A 27628-nucleotide genomic window follows, 5' to 3' on the forward strand; every position below is an offset into this window, starting at 1 on the left:
TTTTATCCCACACTGCTACCTGCCTGTCTCAGGCTCTCTGTGGCACTTCAGTGCTGAGGCACAGGATTAGCCTGACCTGGGACTATCTGCAAATCAGCTTTGGGTGGGCTCCTCTCATCATTCCAACCTCTTTCTTTGCTTGAACATACTGGCAGCACTTTTCTGAAACTCCAGTGAGTTTCCACTGAAAAGCTGTGCAGATTACCCCTGCAATGAGTCAACCTACCTTAAATTCAGCTCATTCCATAAAAAACTTGCCATCCACGTTATGAATTCCCTGTTTCTGGGTCTCTGCAGTCATCCATCAGGCAGATCTTGTTCTCCCTGGGAAGAAATGCTACAAAATGCAGGCAGGTCTTCACTGCAGCAGTGCTGGGACTTTTTGGAGCTGCTGCAAACCCTGCCAGCCCTGTCCTTCTCTCCTGCAGCACAGTGAGGACACAGAGTGCAAGCTAATCAGGCATTGCCATGCAGCCTGCCAGTGCAGAGCAGCCTTGGGGATTCCAGGCAAATGGAGAGCCAGGCATTTTTGTACAGTGCTCCTTTGTTTCTCACTTGAAAGCTTTTTTTTCTTTTTTTTCTCCTTTGCTTTGTCAGCCTCTTTTTATGAGCCTGAAGTTTGTCAGGCTTTAACCCCAGCCAGCACCATCAGTGCAAAGTGGATTTTTTGGCATGAAAACCACTGCTCCCTTCCCCAGCATGGGGATTTCATCCTGACTCCCCTGTGCAGAGTGGAAAAAAGCAGAGCAGGAGTCACTCCAGATGTGTTGTCCCTGTCTTTTTTTCCTGCTTAGGTTCAGAAACGCCTCTCTTCAAGAAATGGCTCTTTTCAAACTGTTCCTGGAGTCCCTGATGGAGGAAGTCAGGGAGCTGGGGATAAACTCAGCTCCTGGGGGTTAGCAGGGAATTAACCCTCCCTGTGCTCATGAGGCTGCTCCACTGCCCTAGAGCTCAGCCCAGCTCTCAGGGGCCTCTCTCACAAAAATCAGGATCATCCATTGCAATATTTTTCCTTTTTCAGAGGATAAAAGCATCTTGTAACCCTCAATCATCTCTGGACAACTTGAGGAATAAATCCTGGGTTGAGAGGAGCCACAGCTTTGGTTTCAGCTCCATCCTGATGCCTCTGTAGAGGAGAGGGATCCTCTGGTAGGGATTTTAAGGACCTGCAGGAGTGAGCAGATCCTGCAGATCCTTGGAAAAGCTGCCTGAGCAGGAGCAGGGCTGTGGGAGCTGTGCTGTGCAGTGGCTGCTAAATTCAGGCTGTAACTTGGAGCTGCAGGTTCTGATTTCACTTACACAGGAGTGTGAATCAATAATATTTTCCCAGGAGCAGAGCAGAGGCATCTGCTGCCCTTCCTTGTGCCCTGTCCCAGGGGAGCTGTGAAGATCAAACCTCTCTCCAGGAAAAGGGCTCTGAATCAGCCCTGAAGCACAGGGAAGAAACTGGGATCTCACAAACACACATGGCTCTCCCGAAAACCTTTTTTTGGAGTGCTGCAACACTCATTTCTTTAACCTTGTGTCTGCTCAGTGCTGCACAGAAGCATTTTCTCCCTTTTTTTGCACCACCAGATGCTTATCAAAGAAAGACTCCAAGCACTATAAAGCAGTTTATTTAGGCAGCCTGTACCTGTAAGCAGCTGCTGCTCATGGAAATGTGCAATCTGTCTCCTGTCACAGAGTGGGGGAGCAGAATGTCCAGGGCTTCTCAGTATTTTGAAATGCACATCCCCAGAGTGACCTGGCTTGAATTCTCCCCATGCTGGCTCTTGCTGGCTCCCACTTTTCAAATGATGACACCAATTTTCTTGCAGCATTTTGCTAAAGATAACAAACCCTGGCAGACCTTGGGAGCAGCAGCCCCCTGCCCATCACTCAGAGAACAAAATCAATGACAATATTTTTCTCTCTGCCTGTAAAATCCCCACATTGGAGATCCTGAGCCCCAGGATCTCTCCAGCACACTTGTGCATTTCTTTCAGGCTGCAGCTGATATGAAATCACCACAACCCCCTCCTTCCCTTGGAACTTTCAGTGGTTTTTATTGGCTTTTTTTGGGGTTTTTTTTTTTCCTCTCATGGATAAACACCAGCCTGCTAAAATACTGTGTTTCAATTCTAATTTGAATTTCTCTGGCTCCAGTTTGCAGCCAGCCATGGTTTTGCCTCTCTCAGATAAAAGCACTGTGAGTGCCCAGCATTTCCTCCCTGGGACAGCCCTCCTCCAGTGAGAAGTCATTTCCCAGGCAGCTTTTTGATAAGCTCTGAGTTTTTTCAGCCTCTCACTGCAGCTGATGGTGGTGACAGGCTAAAGGTGACATCTCTGGCACAGGCTGCTGGGTACAGTTAAGGTTAATTTTACTGCCAGTATTTAGTTATGGGCACTCCTTGTTAGGATTTGGGCAGTTCTTACCTCCAAATATGAATTCTCCAAACACTTGGGCTCAGCCAAAATCGGTCTCCTGCCCTGGAGCTGGGCAGAGCTCTTCCATGGAGCAGCCTGATGGATGTATCCCATTTTACAGTACAGCTGAACTGCTGGGAAGAAATGATTGATGAATTGTCCTTTCCTTTGGGCCTGTTGCCAGGAGTTTACCTGCAAAGAGCTTTCCAAAGTGGCTGTAAGATGAATTAAGTTGCATTAGGGTGGTTAAACATAGACAGAATTGACACAGGAGAGCTTTGCCTGCCCTGGGATCTGCTTGGACAGGGGGCACAGGATCAGCTGGGGGGGTCAAAGCCCTTCCTGGGGAATTCAGAGCTGTGGAATGGGGCTGTGGGTGCCTCCTGCCCTCCCTGGGGCTCCAAAGCAGGACAGGGATGGCAGGAGGAGGTGGATTTCAGTCCTTTATGTGGGAAAAATGGGGAAGAAGCTGGTGGCACAGGGGAACTGAGTTGGAAACTGCTCTGCTGACCCCCCCAGCCATCAGCTGCCACTGCCCTGCAAGGCACAGTGCAGGACAAAAGGCAAGAGGCTCAGCTTGAAATGGAAAAACACTCTGGCAGAGCCCCTGTGCTCTAAATTAAGCCACGACAGAGCCAAGAGGGGTATTGGGTTTCTCATCTCTCCCTTCATCCTCTCCCCTCCAGGCCCTGCTGCCATGGGACAGGCTGGCCTCACGCAACAAATGCCACCCAAATCCCTGGGATCTCCACTTACAGCTCCAAAACCATCCCAGGCAGGGATCCTGGGCTCGGAGCTGCTCGTTGGTCAGGGAGAAGAGAGATCTGGGGGATGCAGCAAGGAACTGAGGGGTTATTCCAGCCTGTCACTCACCTGTTTGGGGCATTTTTGGGGAATGGGAGGGGATTGTGAGGGGAGGAGCTGGAGGCAGGGGGGTTTGAGCTGCTCTGGGTGAGGGGAGGTGGTGGGAGCCTCCCTCAGAGCCTTCCCCCGGGGTGGCTGCAGGGCTGGGAGCTGTGGTGGGGTCAGGGGGTGCCAGGGGGGGTGGGCAGAGCCACTCTGGGGGTGCTGGGAGGGTCCTGGAGGTGGGGATGGATGGATGGATGGATCCATGGAGGGATGGATGGATGTATCCATGGATGGAGGAATGGATGGATGATGGAGAGATGGATCCATGGATGGATGGATGGATCCGTGGATGAATGGATCCACAGATGATGGATGGATTGATGAAGGGATGGATGGATGGATCCATGGATGGATACATGGATGGATGGATGGAGAGATGGAGGGATGGATGGATGGATCCATGGATGGATGGATGGATGGATGATGGATGTATCCATGGATGGAGGGATGGATGGATGATGGAGAGATGGATCCATGGATGGATGAGGGATGGATGGATGGATCCATGGATGAATGGATCCACAGATGATGGATGGATTGATGAAGGGATGGATGGATGGATACATGGATGGATGGATCCATGGATGGAGAGATGGATGATGGATGGATCCATGGATGGATAAGGGATAGATGGATGATGGATGGATTGATGAAGGGATGGATGGATGGATCCATGGATGGATGATGGATGGATACATGGAAGGGATGGATGGATACATGGAGGGATACATGAATGTCACATCCCTCTCTCCTGAGCCATCCAGGTGGGATTGGCATGTTCCCAGTGATGTTTGCATCAGGAACCCAATGGGACAACCTCAGGCAGTAAAAACAATCCATGTGAGGCCTGTGAGAAAGGAGAGGGACATGGAGTGTAGCAAAAGGGGGAATGGCTTTAAACTGACAGAAGGGAGCAGGTTTAGAAGGGATATTGGGAAGGAATTCCTGGCTGTGAGGGTGGGCAGGCCCTGGCACAGGGTGCCCAGAGCAGCTGTGGCTGCCCCTGGATCCCTGGAAGTGCCCAAGGCCAGGCTGGATGGGCTTGGAGCCCTGGGATGGTGGGAGGTGTCCCTGCCATGGCAGGGGATGGGATTAGAGGAACTTTAATGTCCCTCCCAACCCAAACCATTCTAGGAGTCTGTGATTAAAACCTTCTGTGCTTCCCATTCAGATTTCTGCTCCAGCAGCAGGGGCCCAGCAGCCAGGGACTTTGTTTGGTGTCCCCATTAATGTCCCCAGTTTGTCCCAAGCCTCCCTGAGACAGAGCCAAGCAGCTTTCCTGGAACCCCACCACCTTTCTCAGGCACTGCAGAGGGGCCTGGCCTCAAATCCTGTGCCACAACTTCCAGCAACCCCCCAAATATTTGAAAAAATATCACTTGAAGAAGCTTAAAGCCATAAACACTGGGGCCATAAAACACAGAAATGTCCCCAGTGCTGAGCAAGACACCCTGGTCACATTAAAAATAAATCTTATTTTATTAGAAATCAGGAGCGAGGGGGTTTAATTTTTTAAAATACCTATAAATTAACGATGAATTATTTTTATCACCAGAGCTCCCAGAGCCTCATGAAAAACAGTTTGGCCCTTCACCTGTGTTGCACTTTGAATTTCAGCAGGATTACAGATTTCTCAAGATTAAAAATATTATTATTAATAATAATAGTAATAATAATAGTAATAATAATAATAATAATAATGGTGAAAATCTATTATCTGCCTGAAACTCTCTGGATGATGCCAGTGCCCAGGGGGAGCAACATGATGGGGCTGTAACCAAAAGAAAAAAAAATAAAGAAAGAAAAAAAAAAAAGAAAAAAACAGGAAAAAAAAAATTTTTTTCCTCATTGCCTCCCTGCACCTCGCCACCACCACACCGAGCCCATGTCAATCTGTGTCCACAGAGTTCTTTTCCCTCCTGCTGAGGCTCCCCTGCCTGCCACAGTCACCGGGAGATGGAGGAATTGTGAGGAATTGTGTGCCGTGCTTATCTGCACCGATCTCTTAATTAGCCAGTCAATTACGGCGAGGTCTGGGAGTCCCCGGGCAGGGATGGAGCTGCAGCAGCAGGATCAGGGCTGGGCCATCCGAGGGGCTGCATCCAGATTGTTATAAACACATATCAGAATATTGGCCTTTCACAACTATTAAAATGGGTGCTACATGGATAATGTTAAAGTAACTTTGTTATAAAAATATATAGTGTTTATTTCTGTTGGGCATAGCAGTGAGATAACTGATGTCAGTATATTTGTGTTAAAATTCCTGCTTGGTTGAGATAACATTCAATGAACACATGAAGAGGACCCCCACTACTGATATGCCAACTATCAAACTTGCCATCAGCAGAAAGCACAGACCAAAGGTGATAACAGGAACGGACTAAAACCACAGCCAAGGAATCCACCAAATGCTCTAAAAAGGCAGACCCGAGGAGGAGCCATGCTAAACAATTCTTAGAACATATAAACTAGTTTGGGGGAAAGTTTTAATGTGCATAATTGTGAATGTGTAAGAGGCTGATGCAATAGAAGTGGTTTATAAAGGGTGTTCCCAAAATAGCAGGTGTGCTCTTGGCTGAATGCCAAGCACCCAGCCATAAATCTTTGCTTTATTGTCTTTTTCTCCTCTTGTCCTTTATTAAACTTTTAAATTTCTACAGGAGAGTGCACCTTGTTTTTCACAAAGCACCTTGCTAGGTGCTGGAGGTGCCACCACACTGCCCTGGCTGGGGAGACCCTCTCTGTGTGCAGCAGGTGGAAAACAAAACCATGCTAAAAAAGCCTGTTTGTTCTCAGCCAGTGCAACAGCAGAGCTGGGCTGATCCCAGGGCTGCAGATCCTCCCTCCCAGAGCGCAGCACCTCACCCCAAAACAAACCAAAAGTTTATAAAATCCAAATGTATGCAATACAAAATTGTTAAAATATCACATTTTTATAAAATCTCTGCCTTGTTCCTCAGAGCTGACCCCTGAGGCAGCGCAGGGATGCTCAGGGAGCTGTGCCCAGATGTCACAGGGGCTTGGGGACAGCTGTGGCACAGGCTTGGCCCTGGGGCTGTGCTGGCTTCTCCTCTTGGCTGAGCTGTGTTTGCCCACCCTGAGATAACAGGGGCCACAACACAACCCTGCCCCGTCCTGTCCCATGCTGGGAGACCCCAAAGGTGTTTGGAGAGATCCCAGGATCGTTAAAGAGCTCTGAGATCGTGGAATCCATGTGCTAACCCAGCACTAAACCACGTCCCCACAGTGCCACATCCACGGGGTTTTTGGAACACTTCAGGGATGGGGATTCCACCTCTTCCCTGCACAGCCTGTTCCAGTGCCTGACAACACTTTCAGTGAGGAGATTTTCAATAATATCCAACTTAAACCTCCTCTGGCACACCTTGGGGCCGTTCCCCCTTGTGCTGACACTTCTCACCTGGCAGCAGGAGATGCTGCAGCCCCCGAGCCTCACTCAGATTCAAACACTGCCCAAGCCGAGCAGGAACGACGCTTCCTTTTGGCTCCGTGCCTCAGTTTCCCCATCCCCACGCGGTGATATCCCCCTCTGGAACAAGGTGATGGGGACAACCCCTGCCTAGCAGGGCTGAAAGAGGGGACCCAAAGCATCCCCCTGGCAGGGAGCTGGGGCTCCCGTGCCCCGGGGCTGCCAGGGCCGGCTCCCCTGGCTCGGGGCGAGCTTTGGCAGCCAGCACGGGTCCTCTCTCAGCAGCTGCCGTGACAGACAGCTCCCGAGCCACCCCCCTCTGCAGCGCTGCTCTAAAATAAAAATACCTCCCGCCTGCTCCGCTCCACTCCCAGCCAAACTTCCTCCAGGGGCAAGGTGGGGGGGACGGCAGCACACAAAAAAAAAAACCAAAACACCCCTGCCCCACCTCTGAGAGATGCTGTAGGGCAAATCAGTCACCCCCAGACCCTCGGGAGTTGTCGCCTCTCCTTGTCCCCCTCCTGTCCCCACCGCGCTGCCGGACGCTGGATCCCCGACCCTCGCCCGCCTCCCCCCGGGGCTCAAGGTCAGTAGCGGGGAGCGATGCGGGGCTGGGGGGGCACGCTGCCCGTGGTGACAGCACCTCGGGGCTCTCTGTCACCTCTGCGTGTCCCCAGCGCCCGGCCGGGGGCAGGGAGGGAGCGGGGGGGTGAGGATGAGGAGGGTGATGAGGATGATGAGGGTGATGAGGATGATGCTGTCCTGGTGCCACGGGGGATTCTGCTGGGACCCCCCGAGCCTCCCTGGGCAGCCCGGGAGGGATGAGGAGTTAAAATCGCCCGAGGGGTCCCCGCCAGCCCCCGAGCCCCCCGCAGGGTCGGTCACCGCCTGCCGCCGCTCCTTGGCGGGGTGGCCTCGCCCAGAGAAGGGGAAAAAAAAATTAAAATAAATAAAAAGCTTTGGAAAGCGTGGAAAGGAGGGAAAAAAAGCTTTTTACGGGCACCTCCGTGCGCGCCCTCCCGCCGCAGGGGCACCGCAGAGCGGGGGCAGCGCCCGCAGCGGGAATGACCGCGGGGCGACCCCCGAAATTCCCCCCGCAGGAACCCGAGATTGCACCGGCATTCACCCGAAATTCCCCCTGGGATGAACCCGAAATTCCCCCCGGAATAACCCAAAATTCCCCCCGGGAAAGGCGTTTGGTGCGCGCCGGGGGGAGATGGGGTCACCCCGCATCGCTGCCAAGGACCTCCCCCACCCCCCGCTTAAATACCCCGGCGACCAAAGAAAAAACAAACGCTTCAAACGAAAGCGATAATTTAAATATTTTAGTATTTTAATTAGTTATTTAATTAATTTTAATATTTTAATTTTTATGTATTTAATAACCTCAGAAGCTGTGCAACTGCCAGAGCAGAGGGTGACCGGGCGCTTTTTGCGGGGATGGTGGCGGGCGGGGGTGTCCCCTGTCCCTGTCCCTGTCCCTCTCATCCCTCCTGCTCCTGTTTTGGCAGCTGCCGGCCCCTCAGTCGGGGAGGCTGCGGAGCTGCAAGGCTCGGTTAATTAACCTCGGAGAAGTAATTAGCCCTGGGGTAATTGCGGGGCTGGGTGTCGCCACCCCCCCAGCGCTGCTGATGCCGCCGGGGGGGCTCGGCCGTGTCTGCGGGGTCCTAAAGGCTCCTGGCAGGGGAAATTTGGGATCACGGGGCTTTGGGAGCCCCCCAAGAGCCGGAGGTTGGGCAGGGTGAGAGGGGAGGTGGAGAAACCCATCCGTGCTCTGTCCTGGATCCCATCCACGGATCCAAGCAGGAACTGGAGGTGGGGACACCAGAGACACGCGGGAGGAAGCCCACCCTGGAGCATCGGGAACATCTGATAATCTCTGAACATCGGGATCATGGGAAGAACTCCTCATCAGGAGCACCTGGCCCCAAATCCCAGCTCCAGGGTGGGGTTTGCAGCAACCTCTTTGCACCTGAGCTGTGCCCCAGGTGTGACCCTCTTCTCCTTCCCCTCAGCCTTCAGGGAAGCCCAAAACCAGACCTAAGGAGGGGGAGCAGCAGGATTTTAGGGTGTTTGAGGGCTGGGAGGGCAGGTGATCTCTCATCCCCATTTCTCCTCCCTCTCCCCTCTCCCTTCCCCAGGTGTGGATCCCTCCCTGGTGCCGGCCGGGGCTGCCACCTCCCACCATGGGGGTTAAGGCGATGCTGCCCAGCTACGAGCTGGGGTTTTATGCCCTGGTGGTGACCTGTGCCGTGCTCTACAGCGGCAGCGGCATCTTCGAGGCATCCCGAGGTAACGCTGCCAGCGCATCCCCTGGGAGGGGCCCTGGGTTTTACAGCTCTTGGTGTCACCAGCACATCCCCGGCTTTAAGTGTTGCAGAAAACACATTGGAAACCCTTTTTAAAGGGGTTTTTGCCTGGTTGTGTCTTTGTCCCTGTTTGCACTGCTCAGGGTAAGAGGCTGTGGGATGTCACAGGGCTCCGGGTAGTGCCACACCAGGCAAGCAGCACCACCCTGCCCACTCAGGGCTGATTCCCTTTTTTGTTTGTTTTTTGGGGGGTTTTGTTTGGCTTGGGTTGGTTTTTTTTTGTTGTTGTTGGTTTGTTTTTGGATTTTTTGTGTTTGTTTGTTGGGTTTTGGGGGTTTTTTTGTTTGTTTGTTTGTTTTTGTGGTTTTTTGGTGGGTTTTTTTTTTTTTTTTTGGAAGCCCATAAACCCCAAAACTTTATGGAATTGGCCAGGGAATGTGTAATAAGAAGGCTTTGCTGAAAATTCCTGCAGAAACCTGCTGTCACCCACTCTTTTGGTTGTTTGTTGCAATCAGGCACTTTTGGGATGGGGTGTTTGAGCCCTGGTGGCTCATTATCTCAGTGATGAAGGTTCTGGGCCTGGCTTGAACCTGGATCCTGTTTCTCAGAGCTGTTTCTCTCCCTGTAACTCTGGTTCTTTTGCAGACAGCATGAACAGAAAAGCCTTTCGGGATGGCATAAAGCCAGGCTGGCACTACTTTGGCAGGAAGATGGTGAGTGAGGAAGGGTTTGGGCTTTTCTAGCCACAGACAGCCTGGTGAGTGCAGAAACAGAGCTGGTTTTTCTGCTCCTGATACACTTCTGTGAGGTCCACCTGACCTGTATTTTTCTCCCTAAAGCAGTGGGGAAAATACCAGCTCTGCTGATGCCTTGTGCAGGCTGTCCTAGAACAGAGACCAGAATGAGCTATAGAATAAAGCAGAGATGATTTATTCAAAGGATCTCCTCCATGGATCCACCTTGGGCAGCACCAGAGCCCAGCCAGGGCTGCACCCAAGATGAACCCAAATGGTCCCAAAATGCACGAGCGCTGCCGGGGTCTCTCCCTGGGCTCAGCTCTGCTCCATGTGCACATTGCAGTTCAGTGTCCAATCCCAGCTGCAGCCCCTGCACTCCCATCCTGCTTGTTTTTCTCTCTGCAGCCCACGGGGTTTGTGCTCCTGGGCTGAGATTTGGATCATTTGTCCTTGGTGCCCAGCTGGAGCAGGAATTGTTTTGTCTCCCTGTTCTGTGCAGAGAGCTCACCATGCCCTGATGTGAAGCTCAGACCCACACACTAAAGCAGCACAGGACCTGAAAATATAAAAGCTAAAACCTGAGGCATCACTGCAGGGCTGTGGCTGCTCCACTTTGAGTGCAGCAGAGCGACCTCTGCCCGTCCCTCCTGGGGTTTTATGTCTGAGCTAAAGTGCTCAGGAGCCCTTGGGTGGAAAATGGGAAGAAAAAGCTCTAAAAGTTGTGGAGCTGGGGGCAGTGAAGTGCCTGGTGATGCTCCTGCAGGACGTGGCTGATTTCGAGTGGGTGATGTGGTTCACCTCGTTCAGGAACATCATCATCTTCGCCCTCTCAGGACATGTCCTCTTCGGCAAGATCTGCTCCATGACCGTGCCCCAGGTGAGCAGGGCTGTGCTGGCATGGATTTGAGAGCACCAGGGCTGGCCTGGGATCTGGGGAAGGGATTTTAGGGGGTGTTCTGGGCTCGGGGCTTTCACCACACTGACCACAGCCTCTCTCCCCAGCACCGGGCTGTGATGTACATGATCTACGGGGTGCTGGCTGTGCTGGCCAGCATGGGGCTGGTCTACCTGATGATCATCCTCTCCCACTGCCTGCTCCTCTACTCGGTGGCCCTGGCCAAGCAGAAGTGGCTCTGCTACGTGGCCGGGCTCTGCTGCCTCGCCTCCTTCAAGGTGGAGCCCTTTGGCTCGTGGCAGGTGGGTGCTGTCCTGGCCATGTGTCTGCCTCATTTCCAGCCCTCTGGTGTCCTTCTCCTTGGGATCATCCCCAAAGAGGGCTCCTGGGACAGCCCCAAGCCCTGGCCATTTCTCCTGGATGCATCAGAGCTCTCAGAGCATTTTAGAGGGAAGGGACTGTTGAGGTGTGAGCTTGGGCATAATCCCACGGTGCTTATGTCATGTTTTGGTGGCTTCGTGTTGCTCCAGAGCAAAGGACATCTGAGTCCTTCTTGCTGCCCTTGTGCCTCAGTTTCCCCAGCTATAACAGAGCTGAGATGATCCAGTGATGTCCATCTCTTAGCCTAGGTAAGATTTTATCTCACTGGTGGGCAGAGAGAAGCCCAAGAAGGATTTTATCAAAATATTCAGTCCCTCAGCAGGACGTTGCTGTTTTTCCCTGCCCCCAAAGATGTGCTCCCTCCCTCTCCATCAGCCCCGTGCTGGCTCTGCTTTACTCTGTGGGGACACCTGTGACAGGGTGGCATTGCCACCCAAACCAAAGCCTGTGTGACCAACAGCTGCTTGGTGACACGGCCAAGAGGATCTGCCACTTCCTGACTGCTCTGAGCTGCAGGAGCCAGCTGGGAAATCCAGCCCCAGTTTTCTCTTTCCAGCTCATTAACTTCAGAGACAATTGGTGTCAGAGCGTAATTAGAGGTTTTCCTTGAACTGAAAACCAAACTGGCAGAGGTCAGGGTTAGAGGAGATGTCAGGAAAAAAATTCCTCACTGTGAGGGTGGAAAAGGGGCCCTGGCACAGGGTGCCCAGAGCAGCTGTGACTGCCCTGGATCCCTGGCAGTGCCCAAGGCCAGGCTGGACAGGGCTTGGATCACCCTGGGATAGTGGAAGGTGTCCCTGCCATGGCAGGGGTGGCTCTGGATGGGCTTTAATGTCCCCTCAACCTACACAATTCTCTGATGCCCCATATGGTTGTGTTTGAGGGTCTCAGGATGAGGGAAGAGATGGGAATTTTGATTCCATGTTTCAGAAGGATATATTATATATTATATCTATTATATATTATATCTATTATATATTATATCTATTATATATTATATCTATTATATATTATATCTATTATATATTATATATATTTTATATTATATATTATATTTCATTATATATTGTATTTCATTATATATTATGTATTACATCATATTATATCTTATATATTATATCATATTTTATATTATATATTATATTTTATATTTTATGTTATATTATATTTTATGTTATATTATATTTTATGTTATATTATATTTTATGTTATATTATATTATCTATAATATAATATATATTATACTATATTTTATATTATATCATTATACTAAAACTATACTAGAAAGAATAGAGAGAAAGGATCTATCAGAAAGCTAGAAAGGAAAGGAATGATAACAAAGTCTTTGCTCACAGCCTTGACACAGGTGGCTGTCATTGGTCATCAAGTAAAAACAATTTCACATGCTGGATAAGCAGTTCTCCAGATCATATTCCAAAGCAGCAAAACGTGGAGAAGCTCAAACTTCCCAGCTTCTCAGGAGAAAAGACCCCGGCAAAAGGATTTTTCATGAAATATGTGTGTAAGAGCCCCGGGAGTGGTGTCCCCACAAGGCGAGGCAGCACAGAAGGGACGCCGTGTTCCTGGTGGTGACTCTCTGTTTCTTGCCCAGAGCGGGTTTGTGACGGGAGCCTTTGACCTCCAAGATGTCCTTTTCTACGGGGGCTGCACCTTCACCATCATGCGCTGCATGAGCTTCGCCCTCGAGAGCTCCCAGAAGGCAGAGGGCATCTACTCCATCTTCGACCTCCTCAAGTACAACTTCTACCTCCCGTTCTTCTTCTTCGGGCCCGTCATGACCTTTGACCAGTTCCACGCCCAGGTGAGTGATCCTAAGGCCAGCCTGGAGCAGGATTTCTCCACAAAATTTATTTGCTTGGGGTCAATGTCTACAAGAACCCCAACTTTTTCCACAGAGAAGATGCAAATGGTTGTAGAACTTGTTGTGGTCACCTCTAGTCTGTGGCTGTGCATTTTTGTGGGGGAGGGCATAAACTGATGGATTTTTAAGCTTCTTTTTTGGTATTTTTTGCCATTTTCACTGGCTGATTCACAATGGAAGATCTTGCTGTGATGTCCTTTCTCCCTGGGCATCTGCACTGCTCCGTGCCTCAGTTTCCTTGTGCTGTCACCCCAGCACCTTCATGGTGAGGGCCACCCATGGGAGTTCTGCATGCTGTGACAGCAAGGACATTTCTGTCTCCCATTTCTATCCAGCTGCTTCACCCAGGCAGCAGGAATTTCCAGGTATGGCTTGTGTGTCTTTAGAGCAAGTTATTTCTCAGGAAATAAATCAGATTGTGTGGAAGGCTGAGCTCCAGCAATCAGGGGCTCCATGAAATTCCCTGATGCCCCAAGTCTTTGCCTGGTCCACACAACCAAGGGAGCTTTTGGATGAGCAGACTGCAAGCAGAGCTGGAAAACACCAGCAGAAGCCTGGGCTGGGACCTCTGGAGCTGTTCCACAGTCCAGGATCAAGGAAACCAGCAGTGCTGTGTCCCCCCTCACTCTTCCCACCTCAGCCTCCCTCTGCACCCAGGATCAGCCTCGGCCACCAAAGCAAACTGGTGGTGCTGGCAAAGGGAGGTGTTTGGTCAGCAGTGGTGCTGTGGAGGATTCCCACCACCAGCTCTGGTTCCTTTTGCAGAAGAACAGCTATATTGCATTTTTGGACCCAAAATAATGCCTGGATACAAGAATGTTTTGGGGAAATATTTGTGGATTCGGAAGAAAAACCAGCCCAGGGCAGGGGAGAGCAGCCAGAGCCTTGTGGTGAGGAGAAGACTGAAGAATCACCAGCCCAGCACCTTCTCTCACATGTGGAGCTGGTTTTGGCTGCCTAAGAAATGGTTTGGACTGGGATGTTTCCTCCAGGATGAGCCATGATCCCAGTCCTGCTCCTTGCCTGCTCCTTCTCCTCCTCCTTCTCTTCACTTGTGGAATTAACAACTTAATGGTGCTTCTTAAAAGGAACAAGAGCCCTTGGTCTTACTGGACATATTAAAAATGATTTTTGGAGCATTGGACCCTGAAGATCATAAGGTCAGCTCTGGTGTCCCTGTCAGGGATGCAGGCAGGTCCCTACAGATGGGGACATGGAACTCCTCATGCCTCCAACACCTGGACTCCCACTGCTCCTGCAGAGCTGCATCCAGGGGGAGTTTTATTTCCTGCTCCTTTACACAACCCCAAACCAAGCTGTCTGAAGCCACTTAATGAGAAATTCCCCTCTCTCAAGCTGTCTGAAGCCACTTAATGAGCAATTCCCCTCTCTGCTGCTTCTGACCCCAAAGGCACAAGGATTAAGTCCCCAGCCCCTTTCCCCTGCCCCGGCCAGGGGTCCTGGCTTGGCCTGGCCACCACTGCCATCTCCTGGCTACATCCCCCCGGCACTGCTGGAGCTGTGGCTGGCTGCAGAGGTGAATTCTTAATTGCCCAAGAGCAATTAGGGCAGGAGGCAGATGGAACCCTTCCCCAGGGTGGGATGTAGGGCCCCATTAGAGATGGATCTGTCCCTTTGGATCCCACTGGTTCTACATCCTGGTGGAGCTCTGGCACCCCTGTGTGAGATGGGAACTCCTCTGTCCCAGGGCTTGGCCAGCCAAATTTGGGTGGAGAAGCACCTTTCTTACTGAGATCAAGGGAGCAAATCCCCTTATCTAGGGTTGGGAATATCACAGCCCTGATCCTAAGGGGGTGGTGGCCAAGTGCTGGCACCACACGCAGATGTGAGGGTGAGAGGAAACAACCTCGACCTGCACCAGGGGAGATTTAGACAGGATAATGGGGATAATTTCTTCAAGGAAATAGTTGTTAAGCATTGGAACAGGCTCTCCAGGGCAGTGGTAGAGTCACCATCCCTGGAGGTATTTCAAAGATGAGTAGATGTGGCACTGAGGGACAGGGTTTAGTGCTGGGTTAATGGTTGGACTCAATGATCTTAATGGATTTTTCCAGCCTAAGCCATTCTGTGATTCCATGGAAGGAGGGTTCTGTGCCCACCCACGTGTCTCCATGCCAGACCCTGTCCTCCCTCAGCTCAGGGTCCAGCGACCTCTTTGTATCCTCAAAGCACCTGGTACTTAACAGGCACAGAAAAAAAATCTGGCAAAGGCTTTAATTCTCAGGAATCATCTGGATTTGACAACAGGGCTGGTGCAGCAGCCTGTGGATTATGCAGGGAGAGCTCCCACCTCTCGCAGGGAATAAAGGGGAAGTAATAAACATAAGAGGATTTTGAGCACAGCAGCGATTTTACGGCGGTGCGGGGAAGCAAGGACAGCGCTCTGCCCCGTGTAATCCTGAGAGCTCGCTCTGGTGATGTTTATGTGACAACCAGCAGAGATGTGACAGCTCCTGGGGGCAAACCCCAGACCCTGTTTGTGCAAGACGCAGCAGAGATGAGATCCCCATCAATCAGAATCAGGTCCCACCAATTCGGGACAGCCCCTTGAGCAAGTCTCCCTCTCGTTTACAGCAGAAGCCTCAGACATCATCAGTTCTCCTCCTCCTCCTTCCAGATGACCCTGGACAAAAATACACCAGGCCCTGGCAGAGCTGTCAGGTCGGGATTCCAACCCTGGAATCCATCCTGGAGATGTGATGGGTGACAGCATTTGCTCCCTCTTAGTGACTTTTGGAAAGGGTTGTCCTGAAGCAAAATTGATTTCCTGAGCACATCGCTGCAGAAAGAACATGAAACCCTGGGAGCTTCCTGGTCAGAGTGGATTTCTCCCCATCTGGAGTCCCTGAGGACAGCCAGGCCTTGGACCACATGCCTCCTTGTGGGGGTTCCAGTTGTTGGTTTCTCTGGGTCTGGATTGAAGGCACTTGAGATGGTATTTTCATGTTTTACTCAGGTGTTTATTATTTCTTATCAGTAAAACAGTCTCACTACTGTGAGTTCAGCTTTTCATTAGAAGGCACAAAATGGCTACAATCTCTTGTTCCAAGGTCTTTTAAGACTAAACTATCCAATTAAGAACTGACACCTAGATTATTTTCCCTTTTAACCCAATAACTGATCCCAAAGAGCCCCAGTGTGGACTTTTCTGCCCAGTTACAAAATGCCACCCAAACCCATGAAGAAGAAGGAAGAAGCAGCATGAAGAAGAAACCCAGGACAGCACCCTGTGCTCTCCATCCTGCTTCCATCCACAACACACTAAAAATCCCAAAACCCTAAATTTCTCCCCAAGTGACACACCTACACTGCTCTCTATAATCTATTTCACATTTCTGTGGATTCTGGTCTATCTTGAAATCCAGGAAACTTTCTCCATGAATGAGGGTCAGAGTCAGTGCTGCCCTGGGGGTCAGGGCACCCCAGAGCAGACACAGAAATATTCCCAGTGCCCTGGGTTTCCACACCTCCTTTGCTGGGAAACCCCTGGGAACAGCAGGATGAAGAGTAGGGACATCTCTGCTGTCCTCAGCCCTGCTGTGGGTGGGACATGTCCTGTTCCTTGTGCTTGTGCTCACCTGAGAGCCCTTGGCCTTCTTTAATCAGTGGAAATTTGGGCCACGCAGTCCATGGCATGACCTCTAAAGGAGAATGATGAATCAATCCCTGTTTGCACCTCAGCCATCCTTCTGGATGAAGGCGCAGTGCCCACCCTGTCCCTGGGCTCAGCCCTGCCCCTCCTGTCCCTCCCTGCAGGTCAGCACCCGAGAGCTGAGGCGCAAGGACGACGAGATGAAGAGCATCCGTGTCAATGCCCTGCTCCACGTGGGGGCCATCGTGGCCGTGGACATCTTCTTCCACTTCTTCTACATCCTCACCCTCCCTTCTGACCTGAAGTTCGTGAACCGCCTCTCGGACTGGTCCCTGGGTGAGTGGCCATGCTCGGGCACCTTCACCCCTGCTCTCAGCTCCCAGGCAGTGGTGAGTGATCCTGATCTCCATCCACCCCCCTTGAGAGGCTTTGGGAATGCCTGTGTTGGACAGGTGTGAGTAAAAACCCCTCATCCTTGCTCTGCACAGAGCTGGGTTGGGCAGCACTGGAAGGCACGTGGTGCTGGTCTGGCCTTTTCACAGGGTAAATTGTTATTTTGGGGGTTAAGGAGCTGAGCACCAAGATATTTTTGCTACCTTTGGACTGGGAGGGAGCTCAGCACCTCTAAAAAATCAGCAGGACACAGCAAACCATGTGCAGCAATGCAAAGCCTGATTACATGTAAGGAAAGTTGTCCATAGAGTGGTCAAACACTGGGAGAGGTTATGGATTGTCCCAAAAGGGTCTATTCAACACTGACATGGACAATGTCCAGGCTAACGTAGTCTCTACCTAAAGCTGGGTGTTCTCCAAGCATGGCTGGGCTGGAGACCTCCAGAAGTCAAATTCCCAGGATGTGTGATGGGAGCAGCATTGGCCTTCAGCTGGCAGCTGCATGGAGGGTTCCAGGTGACCAAATCCATGTCTGATGGCAGCATTTCAGACACCACCACACAGCAGAGGCCAAGCAGGGGCTGCAGGAGCCTCCTGTCTCTCCAGAGTGGCAGCTTGAGGCCAGGATAAAATCCTGATGCAGCTGCAGTGGCACTAACAAGGATTTAGGGTGTCCCAAGAGCCCTGGATTGACAGACCCCATGTTACTCCAGAGGGAGCTGAGCTCTTCTGACTGTACTGACCATGGTGGGAGCATCCCTTAATCTGGGAGCTGGATCCCACCAACACAGGGGCATTTTAGCAGCTCTTTGCAGAGACATTTGAAATCTTTAGTAGCTGTCCCTGCAGGGTTTGCTTCCCGGTGTAAGACACCTCTTTAAGTCAGAGGTTCTGTAGCATGGACATCCATGGCCAGAGGGAGCTGGGGTAGGGGGAATTTTGATGGAGGTGCCAATAAAAGCTCAGAGGGCAGACCTGAGACCTGCTTAACAAGCCTCAGAGAGAAGGCACAATGATGGAATAAATTACTGCATAAGCAGAGTTTCTTGGACTACTAAGACCAATAAGCAGTTTGCTCCCTAATACCCCAAGAAGAAATTGTCCTTTGGTTCAAGCCTCTTAAAAAACTTAGTTTTAAATTATTTGCCATGCAGAAATCCTGATGCATTCCGTGTTCCTTTTTCCCCATTTGACTCCCATTTTTGCTCCAGCTGGCCTGGCCTACTCCAATTTGGTGTACGACTGGGTGAAGGCTGCTGTCATGTTTGGGGTCATCAACACCATCGCCAGACTGGACCACCTGGACCCACCCCAGCCCCCAAAATGCATCACCATGCTCTACATCTTTGCTGAGACGTGAGTACCCTGAATGAAGAGTGTTTGAGCTGGACAGGACCTGCGTGGAGGGGAGGACACCTGGGCTGTCCTGGGCAGCTGCTGTGTGAGTTGGAGGCCACCTGAAACCATAGACTAGACCTGGCCAGAACCCAGGGAAAAATTCTTAGGTGGGGAGAAATAGATAAGGAGAAAATTAAACCACGTCTCCGGTGGCATCTGTGCAAGGAAGGAGCCTGGAGGACTTCTGTGAGCAAGGTCCAAGATGTGCCTTGCCAGGGAATTGGCTGTTTTCTCTGTTTCCACAGGTTTTTATTGTCATTGTGTGTTTTAACATGTTCTTATAATTTTATTTTTAGGCATTTTGACAGAGGGATTAATGACTGGCTGTGCAAGTAAGTGTCCAGTTGACCACCTCTAGTCTGGTTCAGGGTCTTCCCTTCCATCCCAGAGCAATGAAGCATCTCATGCTGTTCATCCCAAGGTGTCCTCTCTTCTGGATAAATCCCACTATTTGCTCTGTTTAGCCCCAAACCCATTGAATTAATTGCACAAAGAACAGCCCCCTCCTCCAAAGCTGGGAATGAACGAGTGCTGTCCCAAAATCCCTTTAGATCCGGTGGGTTTAGCCTTCCCCCAGAGGAGGAAGAGCCAGCTTTACATTTCTGCAGGAGGAAAGGGGAACTGAGCACTGTAGCTCCATCTGCATCTTCCTCAGCTCTTCACCTCCTTCCATCCATGAAATCACAGCAGCAAACCTCTACTGAGAGGGGTGGTGGCTGCTTTGTGATAAAATCCTGAGCACCAGCAAGTCTGAGAGACCCCAAGTTTTACCTGCCAGGGCGGGAAAGGTGGATATTTTGTCCTTGAGTATTTATAGGTTTGTAGGAACACAAGTCCCAAGCGGTTGGGGCACAGCAAAAATCAATTTATTGCCAGAACATCCCTCCTGTTTTTACTGGGATGCTCTGGGCTGACCTGTCTGTGAGGAGCTTGGGAAAAGAAAGTCCAGAGGCGTCTTCTGGATTACAGGGAGTGTGGTGTTTGTGAGGGTCCTAGGATGAGGGAAGAGATGAATCTGACTCTATATTCTTGGAAGGCTGATCTATTATATTATGATATTATATTAAAAGAAATGATATACTAGAACTATACTAAATTACAGAGAAAGGATACATCAGAAGGTTTGACAAGAATGATTAATAAAAAGTTTGACTCCTCAGAGAGTCCGACACAGCTGGCTGTGATTGGTCATTAAGAAAAAACAATTCCCATGCTGGATAAACAATCTCTATATTGTATTCTAAAGCAGCAAAACACACTCTGAAGCTTCTCAGGAAAAAAATCCTGGGCAAATGTCACTATAAGACACAAAATAACACGACATGGACATGCTGATGCTCTCGAGGTGAAAAAGGGAGTTTATTTTCTGACTCCAACATTTATAGAGTGGCAGTGGATTGGAGGGTGACAGTGCCACCTCTCCAATGACACTGGACAAATCAACAGTCCATGAAATTTCTCCTCCTCCATAAAAGAATGCAAAACAATAAGTTATTTACAGAAAGTGTGTGAGAAAGTGCGTTACAAGAATGTAAACTTAGAAGAACTTTAAAAAATCAGGGCGACAGGCAAAGAGGATTTTTCAGAAAATATCACGGTGACACAGGGAGCACCAACCAGCTTCCCTGGCTTTCAGGTACGTGTACGACCACATTGGAGAGAACCACGACAACATCCTGAAGGAGCTGGTGGCCAGCACCACCACCTTTGCCATCACCACGCTCTGGCTGGGGCCCTGCGAGGTCGTTTACATCTGGTCCCTCGTCAACTGCTTCGGCCTCAACTTCGAGCTCTGGGTGCAGAAGTTCTTCCAGCTGGGGCCCTTTGCCAAGCTGGAGGTGAGGAGATGGGCTGCAGAGGGGATGGGGACAGCCCCAGGGGGCTGGGGGATGTCTGTGCCTGGAGGGAGCTCACACGGGGTTGTAGGGATCAGGTTTTTGGCTGAGGAAGAGGAGCAGAATCCCTGAGGATGCCATGGAGCTCCTGCCTGGAGACCTGGAGGTCTTTCCTGTGGCCTTCAAAATCATGGAATCATTAAGGCTGGAAAAGACCAGCTCTCTTTTGCCTCCTCTCTGGGATTGCTCTGGGATCACTCTGGGACCCCAAGGCAGGGGGTGGGATGGATGATCCTTAAGATCCCTTCCAACCCAAACCCTCCCATGTGTCTGTGATCCTACAATTACCATGAAATTGTGTCTAACATCTTGCTCCTGCCCATGGGACCCAGCCCAGGGTCCCAGAATGTCCACCACTAAACCACATCCTTAAGTGCTGCATCCACGTATTTTTTTTAACTTTTCCAGGGATGGTGGCATCCCTGGACAATCCTTGGGATCAGCTGCTGAGCTGTGCAAGGGAAGCACAGTCCTGGTGCTCTGTGTCCCTTCATTCCATGCGCTTTGTCACCCACCCAGAGCAAACAAACTCCTGGCCCTGTGCTGCTTCAGGGGAATTCAGATTGGGGTGGAAATTCCAGAGGGAAAACAGAGGTGCAAGAGAAGGAGGAATGCATCTCCAATGAGGCATCAAAGTGCCACAGATGGACACAAAATATGAGATATCTGTCAATATCTGTCCTTGGGAATGTGTCTATGCATATGGGGAATATTCTATGGGGAATATTCAGATCCTATGGGGAAATGTTCTTATATTTCCTTATGGGATTAATTTGTTCTTCTTGTTCCACAAAGCATCTTGGCATTCTCATTGGTTTTGATCTGATTTCTTTTAAAAGCAACTGTTTGGATGCTAGAACAAATTATTTTTAAATAATAATAATTTAATCATAATTTTAATAATAATTTTAATAATTTGTGCCCTGTCTTTGTCTGGGACCAAAGTGTCTCAGGGACATACTGGAAAAAACTCCCATCCTGAAAACAATTATCTTCCTGCTGGAATCTGAAATGCAAGAAACTCTCAGAACTTTAAATCTGTGAACCAAAGCTTAGAATTAAACACAAAGTTTAATCTAAAACGTTAAAAAAAACCTTCCAAACTTAAATATTAAAACAAAAAATATAAATTTATAATTTAAAACAAAAACTAAATTTAAGGGTTTAAAATTTTAAATATAAAAATGCAAAATAGCTACAAAAATAAACAAAAATTAAAATACAATACTATAAATTTACATATCTATATATATCTCATTATATAACATTTATAATTTATCTATCATTATATAATTTTATATAATATAATGCATAAATATATATTATATAATCAATATCATTTATAACTTATATATCATTATATATATATCAATTAACTAAAAAAATACACTATAACACAAATCCATACAACAAAATATTTAAAAATTAAATGAAAACATAAATATCCTTATTAACAATATTTTATTCATCAATACCTCCTTAAATCTTATAACTAAAAATCTTATAACCTTTTAAACCATATTATAAGAATATAAGCCAGATTCACCCTTCCAACCTATAAAAAATTAAATATTGAGATAAAATATAAAAACCACATAAATATAAAAAAATATTTTTTTAATAAACCACATTGTCAAAATAAATAAAACTAAAAATAACTATAACTATGACTATAACTATAATTATAACTATGAATATAAATGTATAAAATATGAATATATTAATGAATTAATATAAATTAATATAAATATATAAATAAATATAAACCAATATATAAATATATACAAAATATATATAAACTAATCATCAAAATAAAATAAAAATAAATGTATAATATAAATATAAAAAATATAAACCACATGTAAAAAAATAAACCACATCATCAAAAACAATTCAAAAATCCCATCTCAAATTCCTTCTAAAATTCCCCACAAATATATTATCACAAGTTCTTTTTTTTTTTTTCCCAATTTAAATCCTGGAGGTCCTCAATTAGTTGAAGATGTATTTTGAATAAAAACCGTGGAGAGCAATCCTGCCGTTTGCTCTCCTGGCTGAACTCCTGATCAGATTAAGGCTCTCCAGCAGCGAAATCCCCTTCCCCAGGCACCACAACTCCCAGCCCTGGGGCTCACGGTGCTCTCTCAGGCTGCTGTACCTCCTTCCTGCTCACTCACAGCAGCTGATCCTGGAGATTGTGCCACTGACAGCTCCACTCTGCTGCTGTCATTGGGTTTTGAGCTCTTTTTTTTTTTTAATTCCTAAGAAACTATTTTTGCCAGGAGCCAGGAGTGATTTGCATGTAGGGCTAATAATAATCCTGGGATATAACAGATTCTTCTGCCTTGAGGAGTGGCAGGAGGTGGAGGAAACAGGGCCCAACCATTTCATTTTAAAGAGGCTCAGAGAGAGCTGGAGAAGGACTTGTGACGAGGATGTGGAGGGACAGGACAAGGAGTAATGGATTTAGACTGACAGAGGGCAGGGTGAGATGGGATATTGGGAAAGAATTCTTCCCTGTGAGGGTGTGAGGCCCTGGCATAGGTGCCCAGAGAAGCTGTGGCTGCTCCTGGATCCCTGGAAGTGTCCAAGGCCAGGCTGGATGGAGCTTGGATCATCCTGGGATGGTGGAACTTGTCCCTGCCCAAGGCAGGGGGTGGAATGGATGATCCTTAAGATCCCTTCCAACCCAAACCCTTCCAAGTGTCTGTGATTCTACAGTAACCATTAATCTGTGTCTAACATCTTGCCCCTGCCCATGGGACCCAGCCCAGAGTCCCTAAGGCAGCAGAGCAGTTTTGTCCTTTTATTTCTCCATTCCAGAGGCACTAAAAGCTGCTCTGATTTTCGCCTCCTCTCTGGAATCCCAGCTGGGGTTGCCCCAGTCACCCCCTTTTCTTTACAGACCCTTTCCCCTCTGCTCCTGTCTCCTCCACAGGCCAAGCTGTCAGGGGCCATGTCTCGGCGGATCAGGGCAGCTTTTGGGGCAGTGAACTTCTGGGCCATCGTCCTCTACAACATCCTGGCCCTCAACAGCCTGGAGTTTGCACTGCTGGTGACCAAGAGACTCCTCGTGACGGGTAAGGTGCTGCCAGCCTTCCCCACTGAGACAGCCCTGTCTGAACTGCTGTGGCAGCTGAGGACTGAGATCTTGAATCCTTTTGGGTCCCAAGTGCCACTGGCTTGTGGTGTGGCTGCTCCAAATGTCCTTAATTCTCATGCAAAAAGTGCAGGCAGGGGTTTCTTAGCCCACCCCCTGCTCCTCAGTGAGTGTTCTGGGGTACCAGCTGCCTGCCAAGTGTGCTTGTACAGCTCCTGGCCCAGCCTGAGCCTGGCTTAGCCTCCCTGGAGCACTGCAGAGGTCACGTTCACCTCACCAAGGTGAGTCCCTGCCTGTGAAATGGTCCCTTGTTGGAGAAAGGGATTGATTCCTCATTTCCTCTGCTCCAGCAGACATCCTGCATCATCCAAAGGTGACAGGCACAAATCCTCATCCTGCAGCCTGTACATTTCTAATCAGTGGATCGTGGCACTGTTTTGAAGTTTTCTTGGCTGCCCAGGGTATAAATAGCCATCCTGCAGCCCTCTCCGGGATGGGGATGGATAATGTCACACTCGGTGTGCCAGGAGTGCCTGCCCGCTGAGCTGGCTGCCTTTTGCTGGTTCCATTATTCATTGCACAGCTCCTGTTTTAGCAGGAACAAACCCTGCTTCCACCCCTCTGCTGTGGATACCAGATTTGTGATTGCCAACACCCTCAGACCCTTCTGAAGAGGAGGGAGAGCTCCAGGCTCTGTCACTGACGTAGGTGACAAAAATATGTCTTTTCCTGGGTGGACACTGTGTCCCCACTAAGTGCAGGACAAGGCTGGGGTTGATCCTCAGCATCAGTGGGGCCCAAAGCTTCCAGAAGGTCACAGTGTTGAGCAACAATGGACATGGGCAGGTTCAGTGGGCAGAAAGTCAGTCATGATTTCTGAACTTGGGGAGCAGAAGGATTTCTGGGGATAAGAGGAGCTCAGAACCCCTCCAGCATGTCCCCACTTAGCTGCAGTCCACTGTGCCTTGGTGGGCTCAGGCACAGCTCCACCTAAAATACAATCCTGAGGATTTCCCTCTTCTCTCAGTGAAGCTGCAGGGCTGGATGGATGATGAAAAATGTCACTGGCCATCGTGAGCTTGTGGGCCCTCCCAAGCCCACCTGAGAGGCAGCTGTGCAGGTGGAGAACTGGCACAGCTGGATGACCACATCTCTGTAGGAGTGTGCCCCCAATGATAAGAGTGGCAAAGCTAGCCTTTGTCCCCCAAAAAAGGAAAGAAGCCCAGAAGTTTCTCTCAATGATTAGGTAAAAAGCCACCTCATAGGACCTCAGGGACTTCACCAAAAACTCGAGGTCATCTAATTGGATAGAAGCCAAAAAGTCCCGCCTGGCCCATCAGGTAGAAGAGAACAAAAGAACCAAAGTGCTTTTGTGAGGTGTTTTTACCAGGGGCAGACCTCTGCACCTGGCTCGAGTTTTTCTGTTTGTTACTTTGCCTTTTATTGAACCTTTTTTGTTTCTAACACTGCAGCAGAAGCCATCCTGCTTATTTTATTCCCCCAAAGTATACCTAAGCTATCCTTGGGTGTTTTACGTTTCTTTTTGAGGGCTTATGAGGCCTGGCCCAAGAAAAAGAAACTCAACCCGTCTCCTCCCTGCTGCAGGTTTCCCTGAGAGCACCTTGTCCATCTGGTTCATCACGTACTGCGGCGTGCAGCTGATCAAGGAGCGCGAGCGCGTCCTGGCCCTCCAGGAGGAGCAGCAGGCTGACAAGGCAAAGGTGGAGTAGGGCAGGAGGCACCACAGGCTTCTCCTGAAGCCTCCTCTCCCTTCCAGCCGCTGCTGCCAGGCCAGGGCTCTCTGAGGCCTCCCGACAACCGGACTGCTGTAGCTCATCCACGTAGAAGTCACCTGCAGGGCACAGGTCACCCCCTTTGCTGCAGGGAAGATTTTTCCATCAGGCACAGCAGGTGTTTCACAGTCTCCCCAGACGTGGCAGGATGCTCCCAGGACGTTTCTTCCATCCCCATTGTTTTCCTGCCCCTCTGAGAGCGTGCAGGCCCAGAGGTTTCACCCCAACGCTTGGTGCACCAGCACTGGGCTCCTCCTCAGCCCATGTCTCAGAGGAGACTCTCCAGACCCTGTGGCTGGAGGTTTTAGGGCCCTGCACTGCTGGATCTGAGACTGCTGTGGCCACCATGACCACCCTGCTGTGACCTGGGACTCAAGCCAAACCCCACCTCAGTTTTTTTTTTACATGGACGAAGGTCTAAGCTCACATTCCTGCCCGTGGCTGAGGGGCAGAACGTGCTGCAGCCACCCCTCGCTCACCTCCAGCCACCCATCCCTTTCCTCAGCTGCCTGTGGTGTGCACAGCCCGGCTGCAGGGCTGAGCGAGCACACAGCTGGACACAACCAAAGGAGAAAAACCCCAGGGGAAGGTCAGGGACTGGGCTGGGTGCTGGAGGGAAAGCCCACGGGAGGCTCCTTGGAGAATCAGACTTTGGGAGTGTGTGAAACACAGTGCCTTGGGGGGAAAAAGGTGGGTTTGTGACACAAAAATGGCTCTGGCTCTCTTGCACTTTAGAGTAACTCTCAGTGGCCTTATGTGTGAGTTATGTCTGTTTGGGGGCAGGATCCACACCCCTCTGCAAAGGGGGTTGAGACCTCGGTGCATCCCTGTGGGGGAAGCAGGATGGGTTCCTAGCCAGCTTTCAGCTCTGCCAAAGTAATTTGTGAAGTCCCTGGTAAATGTCTCTTATTTATGTAGCCAATAAATGTTGGATAACTCTGGCACCTGCTGCTCATCCCTGTTAGTGCTGCTGGTGACAGCCCTGGAAACACCCAGGCACCAGAAATGAGAGGACAAGGACCTGTTTGCAGGTCCTCACCTGCCCCCCAAGAGTGACAAAAGACATTTGTGACTTCAGCAGAAACTCATTTATCATCACCAAACTGGAGTTTGGGCTGCAGCTGGATTCATATTCACCTTTAATTTGACTTTGATTTCGTATGTATCTGTAGCCTGTGGCCAGAAAACTGTCACCCATCTGGGTTTTGGGTTAGAAACCAGGTTGGTTTTACTTTTGGGAGCCTGACCAACAATGCTGGGAGTAAGGGGCAAGTTTTGTGCCTTGGTGGCATCTTGTCACATCCCTTTTTGACACATCTGTCTGTTGGATTTTCATAGGCGTTTCTTGGCATCTCCATTATTTCAGATTTACTTTTTCCATCAAACCAGCTTCCTGCAGGGTTGGATTAATCTCTTGCCCTCCTTAGGGGTGTCCTTGCATGGGTGGCACCTCCCTGAGCTGCTGGCACCAAGGGCTGTGTCACTGTGGTGGCTCAGCTGGGGCTGCCTGGGGGGACAGAGTCACCTCCCAGTGTTGAAGTGGGTGACTCACATGGCAAAGCCCAGTGACTCTGCACTGCCCTCCTGACTTGGGTGCTTCAGGAGAGAAAATAGCCCATTCACTAAGAGTCTATATTTACCCAGCAGCTGCATCTGCTGAAGCTGCCAGAAGGAGCTAATCTTAGACACCAACCCAGCCAGTGATCTCTTAGAGACAGTTCATGGGAGAATTTGGGCTTTGCCCTCCTTTTCCTGGACTTATCCCTTCAGCTTTTGCTGCTCTGACAAGCCCAGGAGGTCTGGTGGGACAGGAGTTCTGTCTCAGTCAGCTCAGCCTTGACAGGATACCCTCAGCCTCACTGAATGCCTCTCTAGGATGGGATTTATCCATTTCTCATCTCATCCCCTCTAGTTATTGCCTGCACCTTCATAAGCCAAGAAGCCAAGAAAAGCAATTTTAATTGTAATTACAGATCCCACTTAATAGCTTTACACTGGACACTTTCTTGTGCAGCCTGAATGGCTGAAATTCCTTCATCCATCCTTTTTGTTCCAGCATTTTGTATGGGTGGGAGTGATCCTGCAGCACTGCATCCCTTCAGGATGTGTCTGTGTATCCTCACTGTTGTGGTTTAATCCCACACAGTTTCTCACTCCCTCCTCCTCACCCCATAAGGAGGAGAATCAGAAAGAAAAGGTAAACAGGTAAATCTGTTGAGATAAGAACAGTTTAACGTTTGAAACAAAACACTATGATGATAATAATAATGACAAGGAGAGGAGAAAAAGCAACAGAACCCAAGAGGAACAAGTGCTGCACAACACAATTGCTCATCACCCACTGGCTGATGCCCCAGCTGCCCCCAGACACCAAATTGGCTCCCTTCTGGGTAATTTCCACCGTTTGTATCCAGGAAATGATGTTCTGTGGTATGGAATATCCCTCTGGCCAGCTCGGGTCAGCTCTCCTGGCCACACTGCTTC

At 49.6% G+C, this 27628-nt stretch overlaps 1 protein-coding gene across 3 annotated transcripts; it reads left to right on the forward strand.

Annotated features, from left to right (window-relative positions):
* The first annotated feature begins 7077 nt into the window (after window positions 1-7077).
* HHATL (hedgehog acyltransferase like) lies at window positions 7078-26086 on the forward strand. Of its 3 annotated transcripts, XM_064417640.1 has the most exons (12): window positions 7078-7334; window positions 8890-9040; window positions 9703-9770; window positions 10558-10671; window positions 10797-10991; window positions 12683-12892; window positions 16730-16901; window positions 18170-18314; window positions 18653-18688; window positions 19993-20194; window positions 23190-23331; window positions 24957-26086. In XM_064417640.1, exons 2-12 carry the CDS (start codon window positions 8935-8937, stop codon window positions 25079-25081), a joined length of 1515 nt encoding a protein of 504 aa, XP_064273710.1. In that variant the 5' UTR covers window positions 7078-7334; window positions 8890-8934; the 3' UTR covers window positions 25082-26086. The 3 variants fall into 3 exon arrangements, with proteins under 3 accessions (XP_064273710.1, XP_064273786.1, XP_064273866.1); XM_064417716.1 differs by lacking the exon at window positions 7078-7334 and having other exon boundaries at window positions 8914-9040; window positions 9707-9770; XM_064417796.1 differs by lacking the exons at window positions 7078-7334; window positions 8890-9040 and having other exon boundaries at window positions 9703-9814.
* Window positions 26087-27628: the final 1542 nt, after the last annotated feature.

The sequence above is a fragment of the Passer domesticus genome, chromosome 1 (genome assembly GCF_036417665.1).
Source record: "Passer domesticus isolate bPasDom1 chromosome 1, bPasDom1.hap1, whole genome shotgun sequence".
Lineage (NCBI taxonomy): Eukaryota > Metazoa > Chordata > Aves > Passeriformes > Passeridae > Passer > Passer domesticus.

Excerpts from the sequence above, each read along its gene's own strand:
- HHATL (XM_064417640.1), top strand. The coding sequence starts at position 8,935 with ATGGGGGTTAAGGCGATGCTGCCCAGCTACGAGCTGGGGTTTTATGCC. Across the intron at positions 10,992-12,682 it reads AGCCCTTTGGCTCGTGGCAG|AGCGGGTTTGTGACGGGAGC; the intron begins GTGGGTGCTGTC and ends TTTCTTGCCCAG. Across the intron at positions 20,195-23,189 it reads GGCCCTTTGCCAAGCTGGAG|GCCAAGCTGTCAGGGGCCAT; the intron begins GTGAGGAGATGG and ends TCTCCTCCACAG.